This window comes from Budorcas taxicolor, chromosome 9, assembly GCF_023091745.1.
Source record: "Budorcas taxicolor isolate Tak-1 chromosome 9, Takin1.1, whole genome shotgun sequence".
NCBI classification, from domain to species: Eukaryota; Metazoa; Chordata; class Mammalia; order Artiodactyla; family Bovidae; genus Budorcas; species Budorcas taxicolor.
This window is the reverse complement of record NC_068918.1, coordinates 23,324,350-23,347,175: the sequence shown is the minus strand read 5'-3', so window position 1 is coordinate 23,347,175 and position 22,826 is coordinate 23,324,350. Positions and strand designations below refer to the sequence as shown.

Sequence of the window (22,826 nt, the reverse complement as noted above, 5' to 3'; positions counted from 1 at the left end):
ATTTGTTTCTGCTAGGGTACAACACAATAATTTGCCCCACAGGAGAATTTATCCATGTTAACTGAGATTTAAGAACTGAATAGGCAGCTTTTGTTTAACTTACCACATTAAAATTTAGATTTTCTTCAACCCATGCTTGAGCCTCTTCAAATTCATCTTTCATATTCATAATAAAAAGTGTATCCAGGGCATCTACTATTGTTGCTCCTTGGATATTACCTGAAAATATCAGAAAAATATTTACTCAATAAAACACCTTTGACAGATCCATACATCCACACTGAGCATACCTTGGACAAGAAGTGAGTAATACTGAATTTATTAGTAAACAAGAATATTGAACACAGTCTAAAGTTCTTTCAGTGAAAGACAATTTAAAAGTTGTATCAAACCAAACTAAAAATTATCACAGGCTATAGACTGGTACACTAATCTTTAAAGTCTTTTCTGAGTTGCAGAAAATAAATCTCTTAGAAATTTCATTTGTGATCACATTCTCTAGCAAAAAAAAAAAAAAAAGACCTGAAACCAAGGAGCAATACACATATTAATTTTAATGTAATTACATCAAAGTGCACCTGCACAAAACTGTTTTAATTATAATTAGATCTAAAATTGTTTAGTGATAGCTCTAAGAAACCATTACTCAAAAATGGAATTCAACCCCCTCTCTGCAGCTCTGACTGATCCTAACCTCTCCTCCCATGTCCTAACCAGGCCTGACTCTCATTTATTTCCTCTCAACTCCCTCAGCAGGAAGACTTTACATTGCTCTTTCACTCATCACTTTCTATCTCCCACTGTTCCTACATATATGCATCTCCTTTCAGTCTGTGAAGTTCCTCAAAATAGAGAAGTCATGTCTTATTCACCTCCGCATTCCATGCTGAAAGACTCGGAATGTTTTTAAGGCTTAACAATAAATTTAAAAATCATCACTGTATTAACACAGAACTACGGAATCTCTTCGATAAAGATTATGGCAAACTTACAACTAAATGACTTCTTAATGGTATGAACAACTTTCATAGAGATAAAAGCAAAACTGGAATTATTTTTTTTTAAGTTATAGTAAGCAATAAAAAAAATTAAGAACTCTGAGTCTGCATAAAGTGTCTGGGTTTCTCTCTTTATTTACCATCACCCATGTTAACTGGTCACCACATCCTCAAATATACTTTAGAATTATCTGAAACCACATGTACTGCTACCACTCCAGGTTTGATTCTTTTCACCTCTAAAGTGAGTTGCTATGATGAACCAACCAGCCTTTCCCCCTACTCATCCAGTGCTCCCTAACTGTTCCTGCAATGTCCTCCTCCCTACCAGAGAGTCTACTGTTTTTCACAACTTCCAATGATTATCTACTGAATCTACCCAGTCCAGTTCAGTTGCTCAGTCGTGTCTGAATCTTTGCAACCCCATGGACTGCAGCATGCCAGGCCTCCCTGTCCATCACTAACTCCTGGAGTTTACTCAAACTTGTGTCCATTGAGTCAGTGATGCCATCCAACCATCTTATCCTCTGTCGTCCCCTTCTCCCCTGTCTTCAATCTTTCCTAGCATCAGAGCTTTTTCAAAATGAGTCAGTTCTTCGCCTCAGGTGGCCAAAGTATTAGAGTTTCAGCTTCAGCATCAGTCCTTCCAATGAATATTCCGGACTGATTTCCTTTAGCATGGTCTGGATGGATCTCCTTGTAGTCCAAGGGACTCTGAAGAGTCTTCTCCAACACCACAATTCAAAGAATCCACCCAGTCCTTTGGTAATTCACTATCTGTACATACGTCTTCTGCACTAGGTCATAAACTTTGCAAAGATTTGTGTTTATTAATAACAGTGCTGGAAAGGGAGCCAAACAAATGGAAAGTCCTAAATAAATGGAAAAATATAGTGGGGTGATTAGGAGCAGACTCTGACCTTAGCCAGTCACACGTGGGTTCAAGTACTAGTTCAGCCAGTTAGTAGGTGGCTAGCACTGGGCAAGCTGTTCTCTCAGTTTCATATTTCTCATCTATAAAATGCACGTAATAACAGGGATTAAATGAGAAGATGCACAAGTGGCACTGTGGCACCTAGGGTCAGCTGATACTGTTATTTGTTACAGAATGTGATCTATTTAACAGGGGGCTTCCCGGGTGGCGCTAGTGGTAAAGAACCTGCCTGCCAGTGCAGCAGATGTGAGAGATGCAGGTCTGATCCCTGGGTCAGAAAGATCCCCTGGAGGAGGGCGTGGCAACCCACTCCAGTATTCTTGCCTGGAGAATCCCATGGACAGAGGGGCCTGGCGGGCTACAAGTCCACAGGGTGGCAAAGAGTCAGACACAACTGAAGTGACTTAGCACACACTATATAACAGCTTCAGTTAAAAGATAGAACATCACCTTTTCCATGGTGATTTCAGAAGTATCAGACCAAGATTCACATCCTCCCCCCGCCTTTCATCCTGTTACTTACAGACGAAACTGTGAGAACTGAAGAGGAATGGAGTTCAGGGAGAAGGGCGCTGGGGAGCCCTGTGACCCAAGGAATCCATCTAACACTTCTGTTACTTAGCTTCTGCACCTCCACAATGTGAATGTTATTAATACGTGGAGAAGGTATTAATCACAGAAGCAGGCTGTGAGGACCCAAAGCAATAAAATGATGCCAAAGTGGATGAATGGAAGTTCATATAACAGATGACTCCATCCTCCCTTTCTCTCACAAACAAGAGAAATTCAGAGCCAAAGCTGAGAGTCACTGAGACACAGTGAAGGTCACCACGGCTGGCTGCCTTGGCCAGCTTATTGATAAAGACACAACTTTTATCTGACAGGAAGCAGTTAATGCAGCCAACAAATACTCCTCTGCTATGTACCACATGGGAGCTAAAAATCAGGATACTGTGCCCATGCCCATTAAATAAGGATCTTTGGAAGTGTGCCCTAGGCATCAGTATTTTTTAAGGGGCGCAGGCGGTTCCAAAGTGCAGTCAGTGCTATGTCTGAAGGACACACTACGCACAACCCCTGCAGACAACTCCATCAGGTGTACAAGTCTCCTAGCAACACAATCTGGAGGGTCACACAGACTTTCTCCACCACCCACAAGTGCAGTCGATTGGAGAGAAGTTACTGCCAGGAATGAGCCAAAGCACATACTACTCACCAAACAAACTGCTTGAATGGCCTCCTTTTGATACAGGCTTCAGTTCATTTTTACCCCAAGCATAACGTTTATAATTTTTCCAAGCATGTTTCATCATCTGAGAAAAGAAATAAAAATGGGATTATAATTTGAATTTGAGACATTTTTGCTGCAAGATAGATCATACATCGAAGATCTAAAGGTTAAAACACTAAAACTCACTGCTTAGTTAAAAGGATGATGATAATTAAAAGGGGGACAATGGTATGAATAAGCTGGAACACACACATAACATACAAATACACATCATCCCTTTATGTCTACAAATGGAGACTTTTTAAATCCATTTAATCTTATTTCATACATTTATACATATCATTTTCAAAAGTCAGTTCCCAGCAACAGATAGTTTATCATAAAAGGGTGAATCATTCTTAATAGATAAGTCTAAGTAGATAAATCATTCATTTATCTATTTCATCCTCATAATGCATAAAATCTATAAGGATTGTATACTTAAAATTCCCCCTTTTCTTGCAAAACGTTCTCTGTACTTAGCGTACAGACATCCAAAGTTATTACTTTAAACACTGATGTATCTTGACCAAGACTATATGGAGAAGTATTTTTAAATAAATATAGGAAATGAAAAAAAGAAGCTAATTCTATATATTCCTAACCTAGATGTCTTGTACTAGGAATGTTTTTAAAGTCCAAAACTCTCTGCCATAAATTAGTTGTATACATTTTTCATTTTCAAATTTTATTAATTTTAACAAAATTAGTTTACATACATATAATGAAAATCAATCAATTTTTCCTGGCTTAGAAACTAAGCTCTGACCTATTATGCTAGATATTAACTATAGTAGAAAATGAATAATAGTCAAGGAAAGAAATTATTCTCTAAGAGCTTATCAAAACAGTTGTGTAACTATTATAGAATAGTTGTACAGATGTTTTTAATGACTCCGAGAATACACTGCACCTATTTTTGTATACATTTTTTTAAAAGGGTTGAGGACTCCTCACCTGTCCAGAATTTATCCATGCCACTATCCCCGATCCATTAGCAACAGTAACTAAAATATGAACACAATGGGGAAATATTCTAATCTGGCTCCATATTTTAAAATATCTTAAAAAGCATCACTAAAGTCATACATACTATATACAGGCTGTTTATCACTAAAAATCTTCAGTGAAATCAGTACGATTTTATTAATAAGAAAGTCTTCCTATGTCCCCCCAAATAACAAAGCACTATCTTCAATCACTCTGTATCAGTAAAGTATCTTCCTAACTCACCACTACTGTTAGTAATAACAGCTACCAAAAAATCTGTACTGTCTGCTGGGTACTCCACTAAATGCTCTATGTTCAGTACTGTATTCAATTCTCGTTACCACTCTTTGAATGACGTTGTATTGTCACTGTTTGCTAGACGAAAAAATTGAGACTTTGAGAAGTTACAACACAAACATGTTTGCTCAGAGTCATGCCATTTCTCCACAGCTGTGGAGCCAGGGTTCATTCCTGTGTTGGCCTGACTTCAAAGCCAGTGGCATTAATCATACACTGTATAAACTTCCTTTGATGAGTCAGCAACAGACCCTTCCTATGATGAACCAGATTGTTGATCTTCTAACCATCAACAGAATGTGTATACGATGGTGTTTTAGAGATTTTCCTCCTTATAAATTAATTTTGTTGAAAAGTATACTAGGTTTGGAGGGAAAATAACTTGATCTACAATGACTACCAACTACTCACACAATCATGGATGAGTCAGGCTTTCTTTATGGGAAAATCTGGGATAATTCCTCACAGGATGCATGTAAGGATTACATGAGCATGACCTGTGTGGTGGCACCCTGCACACAGGGTGAATAATCGCACACCTACTGAATTTAAGCCTATATTGAGCCCAATTAAACTCACGTCACACAAATAGAAACCAATGAGCCTCTGAAAAGACGGGGTACATGAACACTAGGTACAAAAACACCTTGAGATTACATCTCAGTTTGATTTGGTCTTCTCATTAAACGCACTGTATTTGGTAAACTCTTTATTCCTGTTTCAAAGACACTTTATAAATCCAAAAACTTTTGGAATACACCTAATACAAGAACAGGAAAAAAAAAATTGTTACGATGATTTGTTTCCACTCCAGGTCTGAATGGAAATCTGTGCCATGTACTACTAATGACTCAAAGACAGCATAAAGCTTTCCTATAGAAGACTGTTGTTTAGCCAAACATGACCATTTATACAATGTACCACTGGCATAGAACCTCACTGAGTTACTACTGTAATATATGTGAACTTTCCGTATCTTTTTTTCCCTAAGGGAAAATCAGACACTAATTGCTTATCTGCCTGTATTTCAAAAGCTGCTGTGACCCATTTCTCAAAATGGGTTCCTCATCCCATGGGATTTTCTATGCGTTAAAGTTAGAAAAGAAAAAGAAAACAGTGTGGTCAAAGTGCCCTGTATGGAGCTCTAATATCGGTTTCTCCAGGAATCTGTGAAATAAGGAGGAAGAGCCATCCTGTTAAAGGATTCCAGTGGTTGGTCACCTGGGGTGAAACCATGAGGGAGGTGGAAGGCAAGGAGAGAGAGAGAGACTGGGAAGCAGACGGCAGGGGCGGGGGTGGGGGGGGTGGGGGGGTGGTCAGTTATTTGCATGGTGCCCAGGGGAATTATGTCAAGCTTGTATAGCTGCTGCTGCTAAGTCACTTCAGTCGTGTCCGACTCTGTGGCTCCTCTGTCCCTGGGATTCTCCAGGCAAGAACACTGGAGTGGGTTGCCATCTCCTTCTCCAATGTGTGAAAGTGAAGTCGCTCAGTCGTGTCTGACTCTTAGCAACCCCATGGACTGCAGCCTACCAGGCTCTTCCGCCCATGGGATTACAGAACTGCAAACAATGCTGCTGAATGCTCAATGTTGATGAATTATCTTCCTCTCCTCCATGAGGTTCTTTTCCTGCTGAGACTGTTTACTTACTGCCCAGTGGTATGTCCTCATAGAAAAATCCTCTTGTTTACTGCGGAGGAATGTATAAGAGCAAGTCACAGGTACAAGCATCTTAAAAAATGGGTTCATATCTGAGCTCTGCCATCATTGGTGTGACTCCAAGTGAGGCAATTAATGAGTCCACTTTCCACACCGATTAAGTGTAAACAAATAAATGTACCAGTCCAGTAGACAGCAAGGAGATCAAACCAGTCAACCTTAAAGGAAGTCAACCCCGAGTACTCTTTGGAAGGACTGATGCTGAAGCTGAAGCTCCAGGATTTTGGTCCCCTGATATGAACAGCTGACTTATTGGAAAAGTCCCTGATGCTGGGAACAATTGAGGGCCGAAGGAGAAGAGGGTGTCAGAGGATGAGATGGCTGAACGGCATCACTGATGCAACGGACATGAACTTGGGCAAACTCGGGGAGATGGTGAGGGACAGGGAGACCTGACGTGCTGCAGTCCATGGGGTTGCAAAGACTTGGATATGACTGAGCGACTGAACAACAACAACCAGTTCAGAGACACTCACATTCCAGCTATTCCAAAGGACATGGAGGGCTACACTTGGTTCAGCTGAGGACTAGCGGAGAAAGGGGGAGGGTGTTGAATCTACCGCCCTGATAAGGTAGAAATTGATGGCCTTCGCTCTTAAATTTACATTTACAATCGATGCTTTGAACAAACTGATTTTAAAAGCCTGTCAGTAATTCCCACCAAACTTTGACATTACTTGTCACATGAAAGTAACTTCTGAAACATCCAGATAAAAATCTCAACTGAAAACGTTTTTAGGATCACTCTCTCAGTCTTCTTTAATCTTTGGTGGAACAGGGACATGGCAGCAGGGAAACAAGATAAAAAGTAAACTTCAAGAAATCAAGTCACAGCTTGGCCAAACCCTGCTCACCCACTGGAAAACAACGTCTAGATTCGTGAACATGAGACAACAATCTAGCCGGCCCTGCCTCTCATCTGGTGCAACCCGGCTCCCTACATTCCCGTGGGAAGAAGGCTGAGGACCAGAAGGAGCGCTGAGCCCCCGGGAGACCCTGTGCTGTGGATGCCATCACAGGGAGCAAGGCAGGCGGGCTTCAGCTGGGGGAGCTGGAGCCCTGTTGTCTAACGGTCGGATCTCTCAGACCCTCAGTTTCTCATCTTTAAAAACAACAATCGAAGGAAACAAACATCCCACTGCAGTGCAGCATGTTAACTGTGCAGGAGGATTGGGTTGTGCTAGGGCAGGGATCTATGGGAATACGCCATACTTTCCACTCAATTTTGCTGTGAACCTAAAGCTGCTCTAAAAATTACCGTCTACATGAAAAAAAAAAAAATGAATAGAATTATCTTCCTCACATCATGGTCAGGAGATCAGATCTGATAACGTCTGGCTACAGGGAGACATCTGAAGAGTGTTCCTGGCTTTCAGGCCGACCTCCACCTCACTGCCCCACCTGGTGCAGGAGTTTAAACAGAGATAAGCAAGAACAGCGCAAAGGAAAGTGGACACGGAGCTACGCACACAGTGGACAGGGCAATTCAGTGGGAGGGAAATTCACAGGGGAGGGAAGAGGTCAGTGTCACTGAGAGGTCACAGAACGCAGAGCACGGTATGACTCGGCACTCACAGACACTGCAGGCCTGGAGTCTACCATAATTACTGCATTTGGCACCCTGTTACGCTAAATGGAACCAGGATGCCGCCTAAGACAGTCCTGGGAAGATTCTCCCCTTAAGATGGTATACTGGGCAAGGTCCGAGTCCACCCACCTTCTATCTGTCCTCGCTCTGCACAAAGAACCCTCCCAGCCATGAGAGCTTCCAAATTCACCCCGTATCAGATTAAAACACTCATTCAGCACTTTGCTCAATTTATCTCTTTCCAAAACTGAAATACATCAGTTCTCTCTCCCTTTCCATTGGACAGTAGAGAATCCACCTGCAATGCAGGAGACCTGGGTTTGATCTCTGGATCAGGAAGATCCCCTGGAGAAGGAAATGGCAACCCACTCCAGTATTCTTGCCTCAAGAATCCCCATGGACAGAAGAACCTGGCAGGCTCCAGTCCATGGGGTAGCAAAGAGCTGGACATGACTGAGTGACTAACACTTGCTTTCTCCCTTTCCACAAGGCTGTTTGTGTGGCTGTGCTCAGCTGTATCCATCTGACTCTTTGTGACCCCGTGGACTGTAGCCCACTCCAAATTCAACACAGTCCTGTACTTCACCCAGCAGCCCCTGGACAGAGGGATAGAATACATTCAGTTGTTGGTTCTGGGTCCAGGGCCAGCTCCCTGGCTTGTGCCCTGCTCTGCTTTGGGCTCCGAAGAAGGATTGAAAATTCAAGGGCCAGACAGAAATAGAATGGCCAGGTTTAGGGCAACTGAAAATGATGGGGGAATTTAGCCAAACAAGAGTGAAGGCCCTGGCTAAAGCCATTTAAAGAAATACTCTTTAAAAAAAAAAAAACTAAGCTTGCTTTCAAGGTTTGAGCTAGGTTTTGCAGGGGTCTAGAATAAAAACAGTATACTAGTGAAAGGGAAAAAATATCTGTGAGCCACAGATGGCCCACAGACCAGTGGTCTGCACTGCAACCCCAGGTTTAAGGGCACATGTCTAGACCTGACTACTCTGTTCTCAGGCCTGTGGGCATGACACTTCCCTCCAGGCTGCCCCCCCCAGCTCAGGGAGCAGTGCCTGGCCCGCTTCCAGCCCAAGTTGCCTCAGTGCCTGCTCTTGACCGTTCAGGGCCTGTCAGGACATCGGTGTTGACTCTGCCCAGAGTTAGTGAGTCCTCAAGACCTGAGATGTATAAAGCACTATGCACATGCCTCTCAGCAATTCTCTTCTTGCTGAATGAGAGGTAAGCTGCCATTTCAGAAAGCATTTGTAATTCTAAATCCTACACCATTCTACACATACAAGTGCAGAAGCTGTAAAGAAGAAAGTGACTTAACTTTGCCCCACACCTACAAGGCACTGGGGGAGGAACCTGGTAATGCTTTGTCACACACTTAATCCTCCTTAATGCCTCTGGGGTCCGAGAAGGCAATGGCACCCCACTCTAGTACTCTTGCCTGGAAAATCCCATGGGTGGAGGAGCCTGGTAGGCTGCAGTCCATGGGGTCGCTAAGAGTCAGACACGACTGAGTGACTTCACTTTCACTTTTCCCTTTCATGCATTGGAGAAGGAAATGGCAACCCACTCCAGTGTTCTTGCCTGGAGAATCCCAGGGACGGAGGAGCCTGGTGGGCTGCCGTCTATGGGGTCGCACAGAGTCGAACACAACTGAAACGACTTAGCAGCAGCAGCAGCAGCAATGCCTCTGGGGTACTATTAACCCCATTTTACAGAGTAGGAAGCAGAGGCCCAGCACAGCACAGAGAAAGAGCAAGGTTGTGAACTCTCCCATTCTGATTCTTTCTTTTGCATCACTTAGAATGCCGTGACTTTTTGCTGCTTGCAAACCTTAAGACTGAGCTCCCCTGCTGCTCCAGGCACAGGGGGCAGCCCTACCTGGGGTCCAAAGGGACAGGGCCGGGTCTCGCAGCAAAAGGGCACACACCAAACTGGACTTGTAAGCTGGCTCCAGGACGGGTCCTAGCAGCACCAGTTTTTCTCATCTGCATTGTATCCTTCAACCATCAGGACCTTCGTTCCCTCTGCTTCAGCTCTCTCTCCAGCTCTGAAGCCCAACTCTTCTCCTCCCACTGTGTAGGCTACTAGGGCGGACAAGATGGCTCTGCCCTCCTCTGACCCTGCCTGTCCCTGGATTTATGGAGAACCGTGAACTCTTCTTCATCACACTGAGCTGCCAACTGCGCTGACCCCTGATCTTTTCAGCTGCAGCATTTCGTGAGCTTTATCACCACCTCTAGGGCTAAAGGTGGCCACTCTTCTTTCCTCCTCTCCACGAGCTGACTTCTTCTTCCTTGTCCCAGTGTGTGCAATTAGTCACCAGGCACCCCAGGCTGCCTTATAACCAAGGAGTGGATAGATGTGTGACCACATTTTCTTCAGATTCAGATGTCCTGAATTCTCCCACAGCCGATTTAGTGTTTTTTTTGTTTTTTTTTTAAGAAAGCAGGAGATACATAAAGGAGGAGTAATTATTAATGCTATTATTGTATGAATCCTAATGGGCTACTAAACATTAATTCCTCGAATTGAAACAGCAGTTAGAGCAGCAATCTCTTCTGAAAAAGACTTGGAATGCCTGATAAAGTCAGTTTTAAAAAATGAGAAGTCCAGTTAATCACCACTTATAGAGGACAGATTGTCCTGTTTCTAAGAAGTATCTCATATCCTAAGAAAAACCCAGTTTTTCTATGTCTAGCCCAGAGAACTGGGTTATAAGCTATTTAATGGTTCTTTCTCTGTGACCAAATTCTGACACTCTTTTATAAAATGTCTGTGCTATTACCAAATGAAAGAGGGTAGAGGACACCCCTTTCAAGCCCCCTCCAAACTTGACTACAATATAAATATTCTAAGAAACAGTAATTTTGCATCTGAAAAGTTGGCTGTTAGAAAAAGATTTGTTCATATATGACTATCTAGTACACTCCTTTTTTTGGAAAAAAGTATTTATTGGTGAGAATATTTTCTTTATACAGACAAGCTCTGGATCAGCTGAGGGTCTATGACTTGCAGTTATTCCCTTCTCAAAAATATCTGTCTTGTGGTCAGTGACTGTGGTCTCTTCCCACAGAGTTCAAACATGCAGCATCAGAGTTCTTGGTTTTTCTTTGGTTGATTTAAAATCGATCTAAATCTGCTTCCATTAATTATCCTTGCCAAGTAAGACCTCTGTGGTCAATGGGAGGCTAGCAAGTGGTCCTTTGCAGGCCAGATGCCAACTGATCTTCCCTGCGCAGTTCCCAGGCAAAGGCCTAGTAGTGAGTGCTTTTCCAAACCTGGGAATCATCAGTGACTACAAGGCAATGGCACCCCACTCCAGTACTCTTGCCTGGAAAATCCTACGGATGGAGGAGCCTGGTAGGCTGCAGTCCATGGGGTCGCTAAGAGTCGGATACGACTGAGCGACTTCACTTTCACTTTTCCCTTTCATGCATTGGAGAAGGAAATGGCAACCCACTCCAGTGTTCTTGCCTGGAGAATCCCAGGGACGGGGGAGCCTGGTGGACTGCCGTCTATGGGGTCACACAGAGTCGGACACAACTGAAGCGACTTAGCAGCAGCAGCAGCAGCAGCAGCAGAGAGCTTTTAGCAGGCAAGAGAAAACGATACCCCCTGCTGGGATACCACGGACCTTCGTTTTATTCTAAGAAGGTCTCAAAAACGTTTCTTCATAGGAAACAAACCTATTCTCAGTGAATCTCTTCTCTCAAAAGACATTTTTTTTTTTAATTTTAGTTTTAATATTTGTAATAAAATAAGCTTCCCTGGTGGCTCAGTAGTAAAGAACCCACCTGCCAATGCAGGAAATGTGAGTTCAATCCCTGGATTGGGAAGATCCCCTGGAGGAGGAAATGGCAACCAACTCTAGTACTCTTGCCTGGGAAATCCCATGGACAGAGGAGCCTGGAGAGCTGCAGTCCACGGTGTTGCAAAAGAGTCGGACACGACTTAGCAAGTGACTAACTAAACAACAACAACAAAGCAAGTCCAAACATCCTTTTAACTCATGTGTGTCACTCTACAGCTTCAAATTTTCACTCCATTTATCTTTCTGCAGGTGTGACACAATGTTTTAGAATAAATATGCTCTTTAAGGGATCTGTTTATAAGATCTGTCAAGTTCATGAAGACTAATAAACTTTTTGTTGGTTCTTTTAATACTCCTTTTTTTAAATGTTACAAATACTATGAAGTTAGAATATAATTAATGAGAAAGAATATATAAATAATAAAAAAAATAAGCAAAATTTTTCTAAAAATGAGCAAAAGTTAGAGATAGCTGCCTTTTAAAATTTACATTCTTTTCTTCTTCTTTTCTTAAGCAAGCAGAGTTGCCTGAGAGAGTCCTGTTCTGCTTCAGTTATCAAGAGGAGAGTTGCAGGACACAGCATTTCTTTTTTTTCTTTTATATGTATGTGTTTTTAATAGACAATTTTTTAGAGCAGTTTTCGGTTCACAGCAAAATTAAAAGGACAGTATAGATTTTCCATATACTCCCTATGCACACACGTGTAGTAATACTAATAATATTATGTTTTTGAATGATACATTTGTTACATTAGTGAGCCTAAACTGACATGTCCCATCACCAGAAGTCCATAGTTTACATTAAGGTTCACTCTGGTTATTGTACATTCTATGAGTTTTGGCAAATGTATAGTGACTTTGTATCCATCATTATATCATCACACAGAATAGTTTCGTTGACCCAAAAATCCTCTGGCCTCCACTATTTTTCCTTCTCCTCCACCCCACCCTACAACCACTGATCTTTTTACTATCGCCATAGTTTTTCACTGTCCAGAATATCATACAGTTGAAATCATATAGTACATAGTCTTTCAGACTGACTTCTTTCACTTGGTAAATATATACTTAAGGTTCCTCTATGTCTCAATTTTTATGACTTAGTACCTCATTTCTTTTTTTAATTTAAATATACTTTAAAATTTTTACAATGTTGTGTTATTTCAGCCACACAACAACACAAATCAGCCATAATTATACATACATCCCTTCCCCCTCCAGCCTCCCTCCCCTTCCCCCCAAGCCCCATCCCTCCCAGTGAATAGTACTCCAGTGTCTGCATGTATCACTCTATCTATTCACCTTCTGAAGGACATCTTGGTTGCTTCCAAGTTTTGGCAATTATGAATAAAGCTGTTATCAGTAGGAGAATTGCAGGGCACAACTGTTCCCTTTTCAAATTAAAACTAGAAATCACTATCTTAACTAAAGGATTACAAATTATTGGTATAATTTTGTAAGTTATTACTTCTTGAAGGTAGAATTCACACTATATTGCTTATAAAAATGTCACATATTATAGGGAAATTTTTTTTTAAATTTTGGAAATAATTACCCTTAAGACTGTCCATTGTTAATAAATAGCTGGGATACTCCTTGTCATTTGAGAGTCTACAATATAATATTATGAAAGTAATTTTTGTATACTGCAGATAACCATTTTAAACATTAGTATCTAGTTTACCAATAAAAATGTTCTATTTTAAAAATTACCTATGAAATGTCAGCTATATATATTAAATATCAAAAATGCTGGTTCCTAAGTATAATCTTGAAGTAGCAGCTAATCTTGTCTTGCAGCTTCTGCAAGACGTAAAATTCATAATTGATGTGTCACAAAAAGGTATTTTCTTATCATCCTTAATAATAGAAAGGGCCAGCATTCATTGAACACTTATATGTCAAGAAATATGTGAAATATTTGCATATTCTCTCAGTCCTTCACAACAATCCTACAAGGAAAGTAGTCTCTCCACTGAGAGTCCCATCAACACAGATGAAGAAATCAAGAGGTTAAGTAATTTTTCCAAGGTCAGCCCTCCATCAGGGTGGAGGCTCTGAATTCAGGCTGACTCTGAAGCCTGTACAGTGTCCTGAGTTAAACATGTGACCCATGAAATCTGGGGAATATGCCTTACAAATAAGTTTCCAAACAAACTGTTAACTCATGTGTTATTGATACATATAATGCATGCTTTCTATTATTTATTTAATTATCCTGGATAAATTCAACTTCCAGTAGTGAGACTTCAGAAACAGGCTATGCAAAACCATCTTCCAATTTTTCCATTTTTAAAAACCTTGCTGACACAGGAGAGCAACATTAAATATATTGGTAGATTGAGAAACTAGTATAAAAATGAGAATATCTCTTGCTTCCGATGCCCTGTGGGAAAAGATATCTTATATACACGGAAAAAGACTTTTGCTTTACATATTATTTTAATATCTAAAATTTCCTTCCAGTGACAGATATTAGTTTATTTCCTTCTGCACATCCTACAGTGTTAGGTCATAATCTTTATTCTTGGTTTCATAGTATACAACATTTTGTCACCAACAAAACCCTAGTAATTTTGTTTATTGAGAACTGAAAAAACATGTTTTGCTCAGAATGAGTTCAAATGTCAATACCATTCTATAAATTTCCCCTAAATTGGAAACATCAGGTTTTTGCCCAAACACCTACCAAAAAAGTACAGCAATACTGATTATTTTCCAATGCTCGATTACAGGTCTATTTAGACTACTGCTATGTTTCTAATATTGAATATGGCAAACAGTGACTTTGGACTATATGTGGTACCACTGTTAAGGCAAGCATTAACATATAATACGGTCGTATCCTTACCATTCGATAAGCCATATTTTCTATGGGTTGAAGATCATCTGTGATGTTTTGCAAGTGATGGCAGTATTTCCCTGGGCTTGAAAATGCATTACTCTAACCATTCTGTTAGAACTCTAAATTCTGGTAAGGCTAGAATTTTTTTTTTTGGAAGGAGATAATCATCATTCATTCTACAGTTGCTGGATGGCAAGTGCCCAGAATTAAATGTACACCAGATTCAGTGACCTGTTAAAGTAGATGGTATTACTTAGTATTAGCTTTGGGTACAATGACTTCCAATTTTGTTCAGCTATTTCATGGCTTAAAAAATTGGGCAAAGACCTTCATAGATTTAAGAAGGAAAAAAAAAAAAAAAACAGTGCCAAGTTTATCAGCAGAGGTCAACTTATTTCATTGTTCATAAAACTACAAAACAATAATAAAACAGGAAAATGATGAATATATATTCTATCTATTTCAGACTGACTCACCCCACACCCCAATCTCCTTCTCCCTGCTTGTCCAGAAACTATAGAAGCTGAATGTGTGTTTTCCTAATCTCTCTACAGCTAGAGATGGCTATGTGACAAAGCTCAAGCCAATGAGACGTGAGTCAAGGCTGACCAACAGCCCTGCTGTTCCCCTTCTTTCTGTCTTGAATGGAGGTGTGAGGCAGGCAGATGTGCTGTCACTGTGGCTGTTCTGCTACCATAAATGAGTGTAAATCCTATACTACAGGGCATCGTCCTGAAGAGGAGATGGCGATAGCCTGCCTCATTATGTTTATTTTTAAAATTAATTTTATTTTTGGCTGTGCTGGGTCTTCATGGCTGCACACAGGCTCTCTCTAGTTGTGGTGAGCAGGGGCTACTCTCTAGTTGGGGTGGGTGGGTTTCTCATTGTGGTAGGTCCTTGTGTTGTGGAGCACAGACTCTAGGGTGCGTAGGATCAGAAGCTGCAGCTCGAGGGCTCCACAGTACAGACTCAGAAGTTGTGATACATGGGCTGAGCTGTTTTGCAGCATATGGAATCCTCCCAAACTAGGGATCAAACCTGTGTCCCATGAATTGGCAAGTGGGTTCTTCACCAGTGGACCACTAGGAAAGTCCCCCGTTATGTTTCAAATTCAAACTAAGGTTATTTTGTCACTTACCTCACTGATTACCAATCACTGATGAATTTAACATGTGAGTAACTACCGTTTTAAAAACCTGAGTGATCAGATCAAAATTGGACTTATACCATACCCCCAATCTGGGGAAATAGGAAGTTTTTCTCTGCATTATTTCTTTTCATAATATTGTTTCCTAGCTGAAACTATTCTGAAGGTTTGTTCAGAAAAGTTGCATAATAGTAAATAGTATGATTTGTCAAAGAAATTATGGGAGCTTGAGTCCTTTGTTCAAGGTTTAAAATACCAGTAGGGGGACATGCATAAATAATTTAAAAAAGAAAAATTATGTAGTCAGGGTTCCGGGATTTACCCAGAAGACAATAACTTCAAGGGGCAACCTGAGTTGTTTTCATCCACCTTCCTTGAAAAAAATAAAATATTTGTTCAAAATGGGATAAACTGTTCAAGTAAATACTGTTATCAAAGAAGATGATTATATTTTTGGATGAAAATCCCAAATATTAGTTCAGGCATCTTCTATAATAGAATTTATCCACAGTGGTAAAAACTGAATTATCTTAATAGTTGCATCTCATTCTTATCTTGAAAAGGGCTCTGATTAATACATAATATAGTATTTTCACTAAATATTGTGCTTTTGTGAGTAAAACTAACAATACTAGTTGGAATGTTTAATTTTTATCTACTTTCATGGAGTATCATAGCTGAGTTACAATTTCTTTCTCTCAAATATAAAATTTATCTCATCGCCCTCAAATATATGTGTGTATATGAAAGAATACAGCCTTTTCCTATTATAACTACACCAAATCTTATTTAAAATAGGTCAGTGTATTTGTGATCTTCAACTATCAATTTCCATATAAACCAACTGTTTTATACTGTGTATTTTCTTCTCATTGTTTGAACAATATTAGAATTCCATATCCTTCATTTCTGGAAACAAGACTGTTGTTCCAAATAGAGAAGTATGACCTTCTACTGTCGACAGAAAATACCTTCCTAGCACTGAATATAAAACACTGTCCTTGGCTTAGGACTCTCTACTATGATTTAGAATATCCTTGTTTAAAATGCATCTCAGAACCAGGAGAATATTCTACGTTCTCCCAGGATGCTCTGTCAGGACTTGTGAGGGATGTGTCCCTCCTGCCTGTTCCCTCAGCCCTGTCTTAGAAGGATACCTTCCTAGGAACTAACTACTCACTTTAAAATTTTACTGGCAAAGATCTGAGGTCTTGGAACGTAGTAAGAGGTCAAACACATAACCGGTAAACAGGTACCCTGGGCAATAGTGAGGGCGGTGCAGTAGTCTTAGCCTCACCATGCTAGCCACTAGCCGGCTCCTGTAGGACGTGCTCACAGAGAAGGAAGCACACCCAACCCCTGTCAGCCAGGCAGAGAGCAAACTCCAGAACAGATACAGTGGGGCAGCGGGGTGCAACCGCTCCCATACAAGACTCTCTGGACGCCAAGTCCCAACTTCATTCCCACCTGTTTCCTTAGAGACAGGCTGAACTGCTCATTCCTTATGCACGAGCATCTGCGTGCCTATAGCTACACAACCAATGCTGCGTTCACTTCCTGTCCACAAGGGGCTAAGCAGTACACAGCTGTCTGTCATGTTTTAAGTCTTATCAGTGTTAGTAATTGCTGGAATTCTGGTCCTGCTGTTTTCTCCTCTGACTTGGACTTCTGGGTCCCAGGCTCTGCTTAGCTTAACCCAGGACTACTATCATATGCCTCGATGCTGGCATTCTTCTTGAAACCTGGATTCACAGCTTAGCTCCACCCTTGGGACTTATGGTAGACAGTTCTTGAACTGCCTTCCTAGCATGATCTCTATCTTCAGCCCAGATAGAGATCTTCATCTCTGTCTCTACCCCTCAAGCCACTGGCCTGGTCCATCACAAAAAAATACCATTCTCCACACTACACGAGCAAGAGGCATGGTCCTGTGACATCTGCTGTGGAGCTAAGCCTGTTTACCAGTCCTTTCCGTAGAAGAATACGTGTAAATGCTGATTCATTGTAATCCAAGGTCTCCCTCCCCCAGATCAACTAATTCTCCAGGGAGAAACTTAAGCATTTCCCTATTACCAGTTTCACTGGTAAAGCTGTTATAGAGTTTTTCCACAATGTCTTCATCACAAGGCTCTAGATTATGAAGTGGCCAAATAAGATTCAGGTAACAGTCATTTCAAAACTGAATGAAGGAAGGCTTTAATTCATTTTCAACTGTTGTGTAGTTTGATCTTTTAAGGTTCAAAGATGCAGCTAAGTCCATAGCGAGGTGGCCTCCGACGGATAAAGCTCTCCGTTCTAACAGTCTGAGGTCACAGAGATGATCCAAAGCCTTGAAGGATGCCAGTTACTCCTAAAACTAATCCCTCTTCATCATGAAGTCTGTGAAGAATTAGTTATCACAGTTCTACCACTTCTAAAGAGTGTTATAAAAACCAAGTTTTGAAGTTTAACAAAAGACCACATTAAAAAGTGTAATTCTGCTGTAAACTGCTTTTCCCAGTTTCTAGCCCTGAAGACAAAATATGGCTGATATGGTGTATATTCAAAAACATTTTGTTTGTTCCTTTTAAATGAAGTGTCTGGGTGTTTCTCTTTGAACCTCTACAGGTACATAATACCTAATATGTGAAAGCATTAGTCACACAGTTGGGTCCAATTCTTTGCGACCCCATGGACTGTAGCCTGCCATGGAATTCTCCAGCCAAGAATACTGGAGTGGGTAACCATTTCCTCTCCAGGGGAATCTTCTTGACCCAGGGATTGAACTGAGGTCTCCTGCACTGCAGGCAGATTCTTTACTGTTTGAGCCACCAGGGAAGCCTAATACATAACATAATGACCCAAAAAGGACAGAGTGGATGTCATCCCCACTGCAAGGAACACTCCTTTTGCTGACACTTACGAGCCAAGAATTTGTTAATTGCAACAAGAAAAATCTATTTCTATTACATACAATCACAAGTTTTACCAATACTTAGCATGTGTATCACATCATGAAATCAAGTATTTCTGAGCACCTACTAGTACCTACTTGGTGCCCAGCATGACCATAATGATTTACAGCTGCAGGTTGTTGTGTTTCTGTCCTGTGGTTCTCAGTTTCGTCAGGCAGACAACAGAGAGGAAGCTAAGGGAACACACCCAGATTCTTTGCTTTCCCTTCTGGAGGTCAGTTTCCATAGTTCCCTGCACCCTAGTTGCAGCGCAGGTGTTGAAGACTAACTGACCCAGTCATCAAAAGGACAAATTCTGTGAAAAGGAAGAATGGATAAATATAGTCCTGGATAGTGAGAAAGATGGCTTAAGTAGCCAAGCTTGGGGTAAAGGTAACAAGGTTGGGGGTAATGGAGAGGAAGGACTAGTTGAAGCATATTCTAAGTCATCCGATCTATGTAAGAGGGAGGTGGGGAGTGAAGACCGCACACAAGCTTTATGTCACAGTCAGAAATAAAAATGACACTGGCGCAAATGTTTCTGGCCTTTCTAGACCATACACTACAATGTAGGTAAATTCTACACTGGTAGCTATAATGGGTATTTATCTGGTCTGTACTCTGTTTCAACATACATGCTGCTGCTGCTAAGTCGCTTCAGTCGTGTCCCACTCTGTGAGACCCCACGGACTGCAGCCCACCAGGCTCCTCCATCCATGGGATTTTCCAGGCAAGAGTACTGGAGTGGGTTGCCATTGCCTTCTCCGTTCAACATACATAGTAACAGCTAATATCCAAATTCAAGTCAAATTCAAGTAATTTCTTTCCTATAATCTCCAGAAAAAAGCTCACTGGAAAGTTTGTAAATATTATTTATAATAATTATTATTATTTATAATATTATTTATAATAATATTATTATTATTATTTTACTGTAGAACTCAGAGCTCCATGGCTGTCAAGGATGAAGATATTCAGTGTTAAAAGTCACTAATGAAACATGAGTATCTCATTTGCAAATGAAGGTGTTACTAAAACCATATAAGGTCACTGGTTTAAAACAGGGTTTCAGCCTCTGTTTTACTGACATTTTGGGAAGACAGAGTTCTATGTTGCAGGGGGGCTTTTCTGTGCATTGCAGGATGTTTCTAGCAGGATCCCTGGCCTCTATCCACTAGATGCCTGGAGCACATAATCCCACTGTGACAGCCACTGTCTGGGGGGAGAGGACAAAATATCCTTGGTTGAGAAGCAATGATTAAAACAAACTGTTTGATTAGAACAATAATCCTAATAGTTACACAGCACATGTACTAGGCTCAACTCCATGTGACCATCAATGACAACTCTATGAAGTAGGGCTTATTTTACAGATGAGGAAACCAAGAGGTTAAGTTAGTTTCAGAGTTAAGTTAGTTTACAGAGAGGTTAAGTTAGTTTCCCAAGGTCACTGGACACATAAGGGGCAAACAAGGAAGTCAAGCCCAAGGAGTCTGGCTCCAGAGTCTGTGCTCCTAACTTGTATACTACACTTGCTATGACATATGAAGAACAGACACAAATCAGAAATACTTTTCACTCAAGATTTTTAAGTCTATAACATTGGGTACTACACATATCCGAGTTCAGAATACTCATTTGTAAAATAACGATAATGAAATTAAAATAAGGTACTTTATCAAAGGCTTCAAGAAAAGCTCTAAGAATAAAGAGTAAAATATTTTTCTTATTTACCAATACTCTTTTAAATGTGGATACATCTCTGGTTTCTTTTTCCTGTTTACCTGCATTTAGAGGTGGGTATACCTGGTGGCTCAGCAGTAAAGAATCTGCCTGCAATGCAGGAGACACGGGCTGGAGAGGTGGATTTGACCCCTGGGTCAGGAAGATCTGTTGGAGAAGGAAATGGCAACCCACTCCAGTATTCTTGCCTGGAAAATCCCATGGACAGTGGAGCCTGGCAGGCTTTACAGTCCATGGGGTTGCAAAGAACTGGACATGACTTAGTGACTAAACAATAGCAACATACACAAAACGACTATAAACCTGGTTTCTTTTGGTTTGCTTTCCTCTACCCGTAACCTGAGGCACAAAATATCTCTGAGGTAACAGCTTGGTTGATCACAAACCATAGCAACAGGCAATTCACCAATCGCTGTGAGTAACTTTTGTATGTAAGGGGCTGCATGCAGTTAGTACCACATACAGGATCACACATAAGACCCACAGGTGGTTAGAAGAAACCCCCCAAAGAGGCTCATTCCCTTGGCCTGTAAATATGTTGTCTCACAGGTCAAAAAGAAAGTCTGCAGACGTAATGATAGTTACTCAAGGACGATTAAGACAACCTTAAAATACAGAGATGAGCAACCTTAAAATACACAGTATTTGGGCACACCTAATCTAGTCACCTGAGCCCTTAGAAGCCAAAAACATTTTTCAGCTGGAGACTGAGGAGATACAGCAAGGGGACAAGTCAGAGGTTCAGTGAGAGATTCGTCACACTCAATGTGACATCGCCAGTTTGAAGATGGAGGGGTTATCTCAATGTGAAGGCAGGCAGCCTCTAGGAGCTGAGAGGCTCCTGGCTGACAGCCAAGCAAGAAAGTGGGGACCTCAGCGCTACAGTTACAAGGAACTGAATTTTGCAACAAATTTGAATGAAGCTCTGAGAGGATCCTCCTCTAATGTCTGCAGATAAGACCCTGGCGCCTTGATTTTGGCCTTATGAGACCCAATGCAGAGAAACCCAAAAACAAGCCCACTCAGGCTCTGTGAGATAGTGACTCGTATTGTTCTAAGTTGCTATGTTTGTGATAATTTGTTGCAGAGCTGCAAGAAACCTAACTGCACAGGATACGCTGGAGACAAGAAAGAACAGCAATCCACCCACTTCTATGCCACAAATGACCAAACGGTAGATAGGGGTTTTAAAAACCTGGTTCTTCAACCTCCAAACTATTTCCTTAAATAATCAATATCTGCATCATAGTGGAGGCAAACAGTTTTGCATCCACTCATCACTGGGTCCTAACATCCAAGGAAGGCAGGCATTATCCTCCCTTTTACAGATGAGAAAGGCTCAACGAGTTGTGTACTTAACATAGGGTAAGGCTGTCCATAAGTGACATAGCCACGAGCTCCTTCATCTCACTCTCTTGCATGCGCTGCCTTTAACAGTAAAAGTGTAATAAACATAGTATAGAGAATTAAACAAAGCAGGTCATCAGAGCACAGTATCACAAATGATTTTTGGCTGAAGGGGGATAGGAACAGGTTAGAATTTGTGGAACTGATAACATTTAAGTTGTATTTTGATGGGCAGGTAGGATTTCAAAAGAAGATGACTGTTAGGACTTTTTGTTGTTACTGTAAACCTGGAATCTGTAAACCTGGAATCAAGGCAGCAGTATGGTAGGCTATTAAAGAATGAACATCTCAGGGAAGGTTTGGCTCATGAACTGGTATTTTCCAGGCAGGTTTATATCGCAGTTACTGGAACAATATGAAGATACTAATACTTGTGTGTGTGCTCAGTTTCTAAGTCCTGTCTGACTCTTTGTGACCCTATAAACTGTAGCCTGGCCAGGCTTCTCTGTCCATGGTATTTCCTGGGCAAGAATACTGGGAGTGGGTTGCCATTTGCTCCTCCAGGGTATCTTCCTGATCCAGGGATTGAACCTAAGTCTCTTGTGTCTCCAGCCCTGCTGGTGGATTCTTTACTGCCGAACCGCTGGGGAAGCTGGGGAAGTCCCGGTGATACTAATACTGGTGAACTGTAATTTCATGACAGTAGAACTTTCTGTAGTGAATACACAGCAGAAATCCAATCTGCCTCTAACAAGCAGTCCCACAACAGAGAAACTTCCAATAAGAAAAATGCAGCTGGGTGCAGCAGAGATGATGGAGATCTCCGTGTAGCCAGGCAACCCTCTTCTCCCCGACGCTCAAGAGGCTCTGCACCCTGGCTGTGCTGGGGCTAAAAACCAATTCTCTGCCCCTTGGCCACAGCTGATTATAGCTAGATCTGATTCTCTGTTCTGGAAATTTGGAACTGAATCTCTGAGATGCTTTTTAGAACCTCTATCAGTCCTTTAACCCACTGGCCATGTAAATTTGTTTGCAGAGGAAAGAATAAAGCAGCTATGTCTGCAAACGATCAAGCAGCCCAGGAGGAACAACAGACTTGGTTTCAAGTGTCCTGCAGATTCATAATTCCAGGCCCTCTGAGGTTTTGGTGCACCACCTGACCTGGATCCATGAGATTATTCCTCTTATCTTTATAATATATATCTCTCCT

At 41.3% G+C, this 22,826-nt stretch overlaps 1 protein-coding gene across 1 annotated transcript in view; it reads right to left on the bottom strand.

Annotated features, from left to right (window-relative positions):
* MAN1A1 (mannosidase alpha class 1A member 1) overlaps nt 1–22,826 on the bottom strand; it is a 169,497-nt gene that overhangs the window by 122,192 nt on the left and 24,479 nt on the right. The window contains exons 2-3 of the mRNA XM_052645819.1: nt 3,149–3,245; nt 104–219 (exon numbers count right to left, since the gene is read on the bottom strand). Coding sequence (XP_052501779.1) covers nt 104–219; nt 3,149–3,245 — 213 coding nt within the window. The remainder of the gene's footprint in view (nt 1–103; nt 220–3,148; nt 3,246–22,826) is intronic.